This window comes from Pseudoliparis swirei, chromosome 11 (assembly GCF_029220125.1).
Source record: "Pseudoliparis swirei isolate HS2019 ecotype Mariana Trench chromosome 11, NWPU_hadal_v1, whole genome shotgun sequence".
Classification (NCBI taxonomy): domain Eukaryota; kingdom Metazoa; phylum Chordata; class Actinopteri; order Perciformes; family Liparidae; genus Pseudoliparis; species Pseudoliparis swirei.
The window spans coordinates 21635265-21647186 of record NC_079398.1 but is presented as its reverse complement, the minus strand read 5'-3'; the positions used below and the strand labels follow the sequence as shown (position 1 = coordinate 21647186).

The 11922-nt window shown below is 38.7% G+C and overlaps 2 protein-coding genes across 2 annotated transcripts; one reads left to right on the top strand and one right to left on the bottom strand.

Annotated features, from left to right (window-relative positions):
* Positions 1-9: 9 nt before the first annotated feature.
* Positions 10-2790, bottom strand: nenf (neudesin neurotrophic factor). Its single transcript, XM_056426019.1, has 4 exons — positions 2586-2790; positions 2434-2494; positions 2091-2194; positions 10-671 (listed from the first exon to the last, which is right to left on the bottom strand). Exons 1-4 carry the CDS (start codon positions 2724-2726, stop codon positions 495-497), a joined length of 483 nt encoding a protein of 160 aa, XP_056281994.1. The 5' UTR covers positions 2727-2790; the 3' UTR covers positions 10-494.
* A 1513-nt stretch (positions 2791-4303) lies between these two features.
* pacc1 (proton activated chloride channel 1) lies at positions 4304-11632 on the top strand. The gene is made up of 8 exons (XM_056426018.1): positions 4304-4556; positions 6357-6465; positions 6563-6772; positions 8308-8459; positions 9636-9778; positions 10301-10442; positions 10532-10639; positions 10733-11632. Exons 1-8 carry the CDS (start codon positions 4521-4523, stop codon positions 10892-10894), a joined length of 1062 nt encoding a protein of 353 aa, XP_056281993.1. The 5' UTR covers positions 4304-4520; the 3' UTR covers positions 10895-11632.
* The last annotated feature ends 290 nt before the right edge of the window (positions 11633-11922 follow it).

Below are 11922 nucleotides of genomic sequence, written 5' to 3'. Positions count from 1 at the left end.
TTTAAGAGGTTTAGAGATTTACAGACTTTAATGATAATTCTACAAAAACAACATACGGTAGAAAACATTCACAGAACTGCAGAGGCAGTGTTTTTTACAAGTATATAAATAGACTGAAGGGCAAAACATTAAATGACAACTTTTTTTGACTAAAATCTACATTTTAAGCAATTAATGGAAAAGTCAACTGACAGAAAATGAATAGGCAACAATCATTTATGGAGGCCAAATATTGCTTTTTGAAATAAGACACTTTTCTTTCTTTTTTCAAACACTTACAATTTGAAAACTGAATTTCTTCAGACTGAAGGAATAAGTAACTCGTCACTATCAATTACAAAAATGATAGTTAGTGGAAGCCATAATAAAACTTAAGTTGAGGCAATATAAGGCGTGATGTTTAGTTTGTTAATTGCATCGGCTCTGTCAGCTCACCACCCGCCCCCTTTCTAATAGATAGATAGACTATATTGTACAAAAAAGGTCAAATGAGATTAAAACTCTTCTTTGATTTGAAACTGAGGCTGGTCCTCTGGTTTGAAGGCCTTGTTGGGGCTTCCATCGTCAGAGAGGATGCGTGATGCTGTGTAGCCCACAATGGGATACTTTGCTTTGTACGTCTCTTCAAATATACTCTCCAGAGACTCCAGCTGCTCCTCCATGAGGCCCGTCTGTGTACAAATGGAAAACCAGAACTTTGATGAGCACTAGTCATGTGTTATGCAGATTGTGAAGCCTTTTGGGGTCATTACTATCTTTACAGTAAAGCAAGTGTATTTGTAAAGCACATTTCAACAAGGCGATTCAAATTGCTTCACATAAAACAATTAAAAGCATCAAAACATAATGCAAAAGAAAACAAGATTGAAAAACAATAAATAACATCCATTAAAACACTCAGGAAGACAGTGCAAAGACCTCATAACAGGGGGATGGGATCCACTTTCCTGGTCTTAGTGAGGACTCGAGCTGCAGCTTTCTGATCGACTTTCTACAGAGACCTGTGAACGCACCGTGACAGTAGTCAAGTCTCCTGATGATACATGTATGGACACGTTTCTCCAAATCCTGTTGAGATATAAATCCCCTGAACCTTGATATATTCTTCAGGTGACTGATTGTGTAATTGTCTTGAAATGGCCATTCAGGTGAAGGTCTGGATCCATAATTAAACCTGGATTTCTGGCTTAACCAGCAGAAATACGGCGTTAGCCTGTTAGATCTACAAAGAAAGAGTCCCAGTGATTTCCAAGTGTAGAGCTGCTGCTCAAATATTCTCACAGAGGAAAAACAAGAATATCAGAAGGTAGTAGCAGAAAAAATGCAAAGGTGAGAGCAAGCAGCAAAGTGTCTGCACTGTAAGAAAGCAGGAAGAAATAAAAAATAAATATATATTTTGTTGGCAAAAGAAGAAAAAAAAATACAGGAAGCAGCACTTTGAAACTATCTGGAAATAAATAAAGTCCTCCAACACTTCCAGTAGAACAAATAAAGAGCTTTTAGTCATTAGTCACCAACACCTCAAGTGCTGAAATACATTGTAACCATTAAGTCATTGTTCTCGTTCCAATAAATTAGTCATTTACTACAATTCACAATATTTTTACAACACGTTTACAACATGACTTTTCAGTCGCACAGAGCAGTCTTCAAATGTGCAAAGTGCTATTGGAATACCAGGAAGTGGAACTGTATAGTCCTCCAGAACTCCAGCTGGATCAAATATCCATTCATCACCTGAATAAAGTGCATCTTTGTGTGACAGATAAGTGGAAATGATGCATGTTATTCTACACCGTCTATGGCCTTGATTGACGAAGGTTTTTCTAGAATTTACCTGGTACCTGTCGAGTCGCGGGTCCACTCTATAGATGCAACTTTTTTTGGGTGCGTTTACTGCTTCATCCATTCAAAATTCTAAAATACTAAAACACTGTTGGAAGAGCAATATGGTTGAAAAGCATGTATGGTGCATTCAGAAATTACCACTCAGGTGTCAGATGTCGGTGCTCCCCACCCATGGGTGTCAACCATAACTAATACACTGTCATTCCACACTACAGTCAACTGGATAAAAACACTAGACCTACAGTATCTGATGTCAGGTCTGCCGGGTCCAGGGACATCTTAGCCACAGCTCGCGAGGAGTCCTTACCCACCAGGGCGTTGTACGGTGCACCTTTTCCATAAAACTCTGCAATGTGTCAAATATGATATCAATTCAAAACATCTGTACATTTTGAGTGGACACATGCATGGTCTGAGTGTGAGCAGATTAAGCCTAGTGCTCTGGAGAAGGACTGGAGAGCTTTCAAGTGTGCATCAATGAGCTCATGTGTTTTTTATAAATAAAAGCACATTTAAGTGAGCAGGCAATTGTTTGTATCGTGTTATAAATCCGTATAACCTCCAGGGTTTGAGTGTTTTATTTACCTTTTCCCCTGGTTACATCAAACACTACTCCTTTTACTGCCATGTAGATAGGATGTCCCTCCTTAAACACGACGGAAAAGAGAGATAAATCGTTATCGTGAACGCAACAATCGCACCACCGCGGATGATGGGTTAAAAACTCCAAAGTTTACCGCGCTGCCGTCGTGTCGCTTCAGCTCCTCCTCTGTGAATAGCCGCACAGGTTTCGTGGCTGGCTTGTATTTTAATTTAAAGTCTTCCGCTAAAGTGGCAGAGAGGGCAACAGCCAGGACGCAAAACCGCGCTGTTGCCATGTTGTGACCGCTGTTAGGACGCGTTTGGCGCAAGGAGACACTTTGTCGTCGACTTCCCTTTACGCAGCGAGGAGCTGGTGCTGCGTTCACGGCCGTCGGACATTTTAGAGTCAGCCGATAGGGACTTAATGTGATGATACATGATTCTCAGGCAAGAACTGGCAGTCAACACACAAACACACACACGCACGCACACACAAACACACACTACCCTGGCTCTGTCTTTTAGTTGTAAGTATTTACCCAAGCAATTATATTTCAATTTGTTATAGAGCCAAATAAGATAACTGTTTTACACTACTGTGTCAATGCTCATTTCCATTTTTGTGAAAGAAGAATAGATATCAAACAAATTATATATAAGATAAAGGATTGTATTTTGATATTGGAACAGTGTCAACTAAATTAAATAATACAAAAATATTCATTTTTAAGTAAAAGAAAATAATAATTATATTAAACACAAATACATAGGGATAGCATGAATGAGTATATTAGGGACCAACACATCTAAGAATAGGAACATGCGGATAAAAATACACATTAATTTATGTAGGAACAACTTTAGACACAGACATGAATGACAAATATGAATTTATTTTCTCAATTTTCACACAACTTGAAAGATTTGAAGGCATGTATATTACCTCAAAATTAAGTTACTATCCTTAATATTGAACACACTGCAAGTAAGAGCAGACAGTGAAGCATGGGCAAAATTGAGTCTTCATTCTACAAACCTTCATGTAGTTTTTCCCAAACTCCTTTTTATTGTTTTAATGTAGTCGACATTTCACCGAAACAGTCAGTAAAGAATAATTTATATCTAAAAACATTTCATTAAGAACCATACATACAATTTTAAGGTACTTTAGCTTTACTTGAGCAAATATTGTACTTTTTACCCCATGTATTTGACAACATTACAAGTTACTTTGCAGTTTCAGACACATAATACATCATTTAAATAAACTAATCGATGATGGTGTTTTTGTATGGAGTAAGCCCAGGAGCAGTATAATTCAAATTAGCTCCACTTTTACCAGATGCAACATTAGTGAAGCTTACACATCCACGGATCATTGATTATAATCAAATAATATATATTATTCTGAAATAGGCTATTCTGCATAATTAGTGATACAAACATATGTTTAATGCTGGCTGTATACGTGTGATAGATTATTACAGGTTTTTGTTTGATCCTTTATGCAAAAAACTTTATGTTACCTTTGTGTATGAAATGTGTTAAATAAATAAACTTACCTTTTCCACCACTGTTAACAATATGAAGAATGAACTGACAAACAGGAACCCATCCACCAACAGGGAGGTTACTTGGTTTCGCCTTAAAGGAGATATAGTGAAATGTTTATAGAGGAAAAAGAACGAGGCATTTATGCCCAGGTCATTTTTCATCTCTGTTTGTGAACCATAGAGTTTGGACATGGACTTTTTTTGGACAATTTGCACCTTAAGGCAAACCAAAGGGAAGGAGGAAAGGAAACAAGGACGCGTTAAGGACACACGGTTTTACTATTGGAGCGCGGGCGGGAAGGCGCCTGATGGGATGGGCCAAAACACCCATGAGTGTGTAGTGTGTGTTTGTTTCTCTCTCTCTCTCTCTCTGTGTGTAGGGCGGAAACTGTGACTAAACACCAGGGGAATTACGTTTCCTTTTCCAAAATGCATCTGTTATTTATAAAAATAAGTTTTCAGACTTCGCACAAATAACCCAACGGTTCCCCCGGAGGAGCAGAGCCAGCGTTTTGTGAGTGGAGGAAGTGCAGAGGAATGCTCGGGAAGGAGAGATCCAAGTCATACAATGAGGTAAGTCAGCTACCGTCTTCTTGTTCTACAACGCGTGTGTCTATAACGCGAACACAGCGCGGGTTGACAGGTGTGGACAGTGAACGCATCATGTGACTGTACAGCTGACGGCTGCTGTTTACAGCAGCTTCCCGAAAACATGAAATGAGCTGACGTCATGCTTTCTGTGGCTCTGCCTGGTCATTATCGTGGAAGTGTGGACATCGTGTCTGCTCCAGCATAGAAAGAGACTACAATCATGTTTAAGGACTATTCACATGATGCATGTGAAGTGCCTTCCTGCTGGAGAAAGTACTCCGATATTTTAGTAAAGTAAAAAAGCAGTTGTTGAAAGTAACTGTATATTTATACTCTTGAACAATCGTGAGTTACTTTACTAGAGTACTTTGTACTACTTCTCTACATTTCAGAGGGAAAAGTTGTATTTTCTTTACATCACAACATGTGTGTGACAACTGTAGTTACTTTTACTGATTAATATTGTTCATATATAACCTCAACATTAAGAAGTTAAAGCATCTACTATAATATTCCTCCAAAATGATGTACCGGTAGGCCAAAAACATAATAATGGACCCAACAAAGTATACTTTTTCAGTTACTTAAGTATATTTGGCTGTTAATACTTTTTTGCTGACATAAAATCTTGAATGTTGGATTTTACTAAAAACATTCTGTTACAGATACGAATTCTGCATTCACGATTTTACTTCAGTAAAATTACAGAAGCATCAAAATACTGTGAAAGTAACAGATGTTAAAATACTCCCATTTCAGGATGATATACATTCACATTATTATTATGTACATCACTTTCGAGAACTTTAGATCTGATCTCACCTTTAGTTATCAAGCTCCTCTTTTATGGAACCAGCTTCCAATTTCAGTCCGGGAGGCAGACACAGTCACCTCGTTTAAGAGTAGACTTAAGACCTTCCTCTTTGACAGAGCTTATAGTTAGGGCTGAATCAGGTTTGCCCTGGTCCAGCCCCTTGATATGCTGCTATAGGCTTATAGCTGCCGGGGGACGTTTTAGGATGCACTGAGTACCTATCTCCTCTTTTTTCTCTCCTTAAGGATGAATTTTCATCTCTCAATCACACGTTACTAACTCTGCTTTCTCCCCGGAAGTCCTTTTGACTTTACGTCTCATGGGGTCATCGGACCCTATGAGACGGCATAGATCCTATCTGCCTGATGGATCGTCTGGGTCGTGGAATTCCTGCTCATGACTACGCCACTGTCCTGTTGAGACTCCGCCACTCCTCCTCCCCACCGCCATCTGCCTGATGGATCGTGGAGGTCTCCATCGTGGAATATGCCTACTATGAACTATTCATACACTCTGTCATATTCATTGAATGTATTTTAACTCTAAATCTGTCCTTCTGTACACATTACATCTATTGCATCTGTCCATCCTAGGAGAGGGATCCTCCTCTGTTGCTCTCCTGCAGGTTTCTTCCCTTTTTTTCCCCCCTGAAGGGTTATTTGGGAGTTTTTCCTGGTCCGATGTGAGGTTTTGGGGCAGGGATGTCTATGTGTACAGATTGTAAAGCACTCCGAGACAAATTTGTAATTTGTGAAATTGGGCTATACAAATAAACTGAATTGAATTGAATTGAATCTTAATAATATACAGTATAATCATGTATTTGCTGATTTTTGTTGTTGTATTGCTAATATTAATCTGCATCAATCGGATGAATGTAGTGACGGTACAATATCTCCTCGTGAAATGTAGAGTAGAAGGAAGTCTTTTTTCCCCTCTGCTTAATTGTCCCTCTCCCAACCTGCCAGTTAATTGATGACGATGATAAGGATGAAGGTAACGCACAGTCTCCAGGCTTCTTTGACGACGCCATCGAGGACCTGGAGAGCGAGGAGCCCGACGACGGCACCTCGCAAGGTGACGGTGACGCCGCTTTTATCCAGAACAACTCACACAGCAGCTCAGCTTGACCCCGTAGCGGTGAGTTTGACCTCCCTGCTCCCTTTCACTACAGAGGATGACAACAAGGGCAGCGGCCCATCGAGGAGATTCAGTAAAACCTGCCTGAGGAACGTCTTCACGGTGGTGCTCATCTTCATCTACCTGCTGCTGACGGGCGTGGCCATCTTCCTGGCCTACCAGAACATCTCCGACTTTCTGGAGAAACTCAACAACCCCGTTATGTCCGTCACCTACAAAGAGGTCGACTCCTTTTTGGCGCCGGGTTTGTAGAAAATGACACACACACACACATGACTGCTTTAGTGGGCGGCGGCCAAAGTGGGCAGAAGGATACTCAGAATCTTTCATTATGTCGGGAAGAAAAAGTGCAGGAATATTAACATGTAGGTCGACTTAAGCTGCACAGGGAAGAGGAATTCTTGTGCATTCCAGAGTGTTGAATAATTAGATTGTTCATGTTGTAGCTTGACAAGTCGGAGCCAGTTTCAACTACTTTATATACTCTGGGGTCATTTAATCAAGATCAAACCGCTGTGGGTGAGGGCGGGCCGACCTTTATCAGAAGGTTGGGGGTTTGATCCTCGGCTCCTCCTGGTCGCATGCCGAAGTGTCCTTGAGCCAAACACGTTGCTGAAGATGACTTAAATGCAGAGGTCAAATATGACTACGTTGACTGTTTATGCTGTACACCTTTTACATTTTTTAAGTAATAACTATAAATATAGAGATTTAAAAAGTACAATATTTAACTCTTAACCCTCCTGTTACCTTTAGGGTCAATTTGACCCCATTCAATGTTTAACGTCGGTGTTCTTTGGGGTCAATTTGACCCCAGGCTGTTTTTCACTGTGTCAAACATATAAGAAATATCAACTTTTTTATATATTTAAAGGGCTATTTAGGTAGTCAACAAACAAACATAAAGTACCTCACACTTAAACTTGGGAAACAATATTAATTCTAATAATTTTCTGGAGGTTTTAATTGCTGGGGTCAAATTGACCCCTAGGGTAAAATATGTTAGTTAATGTGAAGGTAACAGGAGGGTTAAATTAAGTAGATTAGAAAATATAAATACTCATAATGCACTCAGGAGACGTGCATCAAAATTGCACTTTAGTTCATCACTCGAGTCAATGCATACTTTGCACCTTTGCTACTAATTAATAGAGACATTATTAAACAGTGCAAGACTAATGTGTGCACACCTTTGAACTTAAAACATACAACGTGTTATGCAACCGAACAATAAAACAGTGCTATGTAAGCTAGCTGGCTAGGAGCAACATGGTGTGTTAGGCTAACACGCATCGCTATAAAAACATCAGATCACGATAAACCTTTTGATTAGATTAGAAAGATTCATTCATGTCACAGTTTGTTGAATAATAATAATAGTAAAACACCACAAAGCAGCTTTTACGATAGCCCCTTCCTGTGAGATGAATAGTAAACCCGGCATCATTACAGAACGTGTGACTGTTTAAATTACTGCAGATTAATAAAACCAACGTTGATGTTTTTTTCGGGGAACCGCTCTTTTATCGGACATTGCTCAGGTTCCTTCGGTACAAACGTTTGATTTGATCTGATGCAGTTTGTCTCATTTCGTTACTTCCTGCCATCGACACTGTTATTTAAAAGCAGGACTCTTAAGAGTTTATGGTGATGTGAACTTTAATCATGCTGGTGATGTCACACAGTCGACACTGTGGACAACCAATAGATGTCCGAGGGCTCGCGGCTCTATTTCAGTCGTTCATAATTTATTGTGTGTGTGTGTGTGTATGTGTGCAGGTATTGCTCTGTATCCCGGCAAAGCTCAGCTGTTGGGCTGCAAACATCACTTCCACGACTACATCCCACCTCTAGTGGACCCGGGAAAGCCTCAAGAAGGAGACTGCGCGATGGAAGACGTGACGTACTTTGGGCCGTTCTCCAAACGAAAGGTCAGCGATGAAAACATCCAGCTGCTGATTTCAGACATGAATTACAGCTCGCAGCTGCACAAACTAACCAAGTGTGTGGGATGCAGTCCATAACATTATATTAAATACATCACTTATTGTTCTAACAGAAACAAGATGTATTGACTTATTTATTCATAGGGACAGATGCATCAACAGCTGGGTGTTTTTCAACTGCAGTCCTTTGGTGGGAGGGTTTGAAACCAGTGAAGTGATGATTAAAACGTACAGACGGGAGACAACAATATGGAGGACTCAAAATGATTTAAGTCTAAATAAATGAATATTTAAGCATTTATTTATTTATTCCTGTATTTATTTATTTATACATTTATTTAAGCATTTATTTATTTATTCTTGTATTTATTCATGCATTTATTTATTTATTTATACTTAAGTCATTTTAAGTCCTCCATACAACAAGACGCCATGAAGACACAAATGAAGCATTCCTAAGACTGTATATGTGCATTTTACTGGCGACGTGGGTTCTGTATGAAATGCTGACGTTTAGCTGAATTCTTTTTTATTTAATGTTATACTTAATATTTTATTTAGGAATTTTTACAGAAATACAACCTTCAAAAGTAAGAATGCATAATAATAATAATAATAATAAATAAAAATAAATAATAAATAAAGTAAAATGTAACCTTGCATCTGGCTAAGAAGGGCCATAAGGAAACACAAAAATAAAAATGTTAAAGTAATTTTAACCCTCCTGATTCCTTCGGGTCAATTTGACCCGATTCAATGTTTAATGTCGGTGTTCTTTCGGTAGTCAACAAACAAACATAAAGTACCTCACACTTAAACTTGGAAAACAATATTAATTCTAATAATTTTCTGGAGGTTTTAATTGCTGGGGTCAAATTGACCCCAAGGGTAAAATATGTCAGTAAATATAAAGGTAACAGGAGGGTTAAACATTGAATCGGGTCAAATTGACCCGAAGGCATCAGGAGGGTTAAATAAGGAGAAAAAAAATCTTTACCTTCCCCAACGTTGACAGTCAATCATAAATTCGGTCCAACAAACAGATCTCTAGTACAAAATATATTAAATTAGCTGAATTCTTTGTAACTTATATTTTGTCACTCGGAGAAACGACAGGACCCATAAATAGGCCTAACGCTCAACTTAACCCGGCTCCCACAGATACGAGCTCTGGTGGTCCGCGGCCCAACTGAGGTCCGAAGGAAAGAGTTGATCTTCATGCAGTTCAGTCTCAATGAAACCGAAGAGGACTTCAGCGCCATCACCTACATGCTTTTTTCCAATTTCGGTGACTTGATTGACAGGTGAGTGCTGTCTGAGAGCTGCAGTGGGTCCGAGAGGATTCTCCTGGTGCGTTTGTTGTTTGGCTTAATCTCTTGTGAGGAAAATAATCACTCCATAGATAAAGCACTGACAGCTTGATAGTTCACATGGAAGTATTTATGTCATTTAACCCTCCTGTTACCTTCACATTTACTAATATATTTTACCCTCTGGGTCAATTTGACCCCAGCAATTAAAACTTCCAGAAAATTATTAGAATTAATATTGTTTTCCAAGTTTAAGTGTGAGGTACTTTATGTTTGTTTGTTGACTACCTAAATAGCCCTTTAAATAAATAAAAAAGTTGATATTTCTTATGTTTGACACAGTGAAAAACAGCCTGGGGTCAAATTGACCCCAAGGAACACCGACATTAAACATTGAATGGGCTCAAATTGACCCTAAAGGTAACAGGAGGGTTAAATGCCAATTTAGTGTTAACTTGGATATCTACGTCATGCCTTTTACATTCACTGATACCTGTGCTTTTTTTAACTCTCTAGTGCAAATAAATCCATCTTCATGAGGGATTGTGAGAAGAATTACTCCATGTGGACTTTCTCTGGAGGGTTCAGGACCTGGGTCAAGATGTCTTTAGTGAAGACGTCTGGGAAAAACAATGACTCTGTGGAGTTTCGGCAAGAGGTATTCACGTCTGACCGGTGCGCTCGCTCTAACGTACGGGAGAGATTTTAGAAGCGTTCATCTTTTATCGTTTGTGTTGGATCTTCTAGTCCGCTGTGGTGAAATTCAATGACAAAAGGCCCGACTCAAAGAAAAGCAATCAGCTCTTCTTCGCCGTCTTCGAATGGCGGGATCCGTATATTCAAGAAATCCGACTGGTGAGTTCCCCTGGATGTTTAAAAAAAATCCCGATTAGAGCCGTCTGCATCCGTGTGTCGGTCTGTAACTCAGCTCTGCCTTCTTCCAAACAGATCGTGACTGCTAACCCGTGGAACTCCATAGCCATTCTCTGTGGCTGCTTCATGGCTCTCTTCAAGGCTGCCAATTTTGCCAAACTGACGATTCAGTGGATAATCAGAATGCGTAAGAGGCATATGAGGAACAAAAATCGGGAGCTGAAGCAAATAAACTGAAACGTTGTGCAGAAAAACTCTGACAAGATCCAAATTATCCAAGTGGGTTTATATTTTGTACATGTTTTTTAGGTCAATACTTTTTCACTTTTTTAATAATTGGTAGATATTCTCAGCAGTAGATAATTAGTTTACTCATAAAATGTTTAATAGATAGAGGGATATGCTGGAACTTAATACGACTGACCAATTAATCGTTTCATAAAAATGGACGAATTGAACTGTTGCTTTTCAAAATAAGCGCTATTTCATAAATGATTTCTACGCACGTGAGATTGTTGCTGAAAGCTGAGGCACTTCAAATATATGAGGGGTTTGAGAGCTTGACAAACAATGTTTTTAAGTATGTAAACATGTGTAAAGCTGAGAAAATGTGGACTTTGGTCAAAACGTTGCTGGATTTTAAAATCATATTATAAAGGGAATAACGTATTTTAAGTTTGTGTCCTATTTTTTCTTTTCAAGAAAATATCCCTTTCTTGTCACAACGCATTATAAATACATTGATAACTCTGATGAACTACTTTTTTTCTGTCAAATGAATCTGCTGTTTAGGCCAAATACATTCTGAATGTTGTCTTTGTCTATTGTTTTGATTTGATCATAATGTAAAAACCTATATTCATTGTTGTTAAAGTTGACTTGAATTAATGTCTTAATTGTGTCCCTTTTTTAATATTGTATCTCACTCGCTATGTTGTTAGAATTTTTGAAAATAAAATCTTATGTTTATGTCTATATTTAGTTTGTGGTGAATAACACTGAATATCTGAGTGTGTTATGACTTGCTGCACAAAGCATAGATAATGTCACGTGCATTATGTTCATTCTGTACATGTCGACGTGAGGTCCCGGGACAGAGGACGTCGTATGTGTACAGATTGAAGAGCCCTCTGAGGAAAATATGTGATTTGGGAGCAAAACACAATAGATTTAATTGAATTTAATAATAAAATACTGTGGAATATTTCGTAACTATAATTGTGAGCTTTAATAAACTTTGTTTTTATTTTCATTATGTACCTCTT

Coding starts and splice junctions, on each gene's coding strand:
- pacc1 (XM_056426018.1), top strand. CDS start 4,521: ATGCTCGGGAAGGAGAGATCCAAGTCATACAATGAG. Junction 10,443..10,531: donor CTGTGGAGTTTCGGCAAGAG/GTATTCACGTCT, acceptor TGGATCTTCTAG/TCCGCTGTGGTGAAATTCAA. Junction 10,640..10,732: donor ATATTCAAGAAATCCGACTG/GTGAGTTCCCCT, acceptor TCTTCCAAACAG/ATCGTGACTGCTAACCCGTG.
- nenf (XM_056426019.1), bottom strand. CDS start 2,726: ATGGCAACAGCGCGGTTTTGCGTCCTGGCTGTTGCCCTCTCTGCCACT. Junction 2,195..2,433: donor TGATGTAACCAGGGGAAAAG/GTAAATAAAACA, acceptor GACACATTGCAG/AGTTTTATGGAAAAGGTGCA. Junction 672..2,090: donor CAGACCTGACATCAGATACT/GTAGGTCTAGTG, acceptor ATTTGTACACAG/ACGGGCCTCATGGAGGAGCA.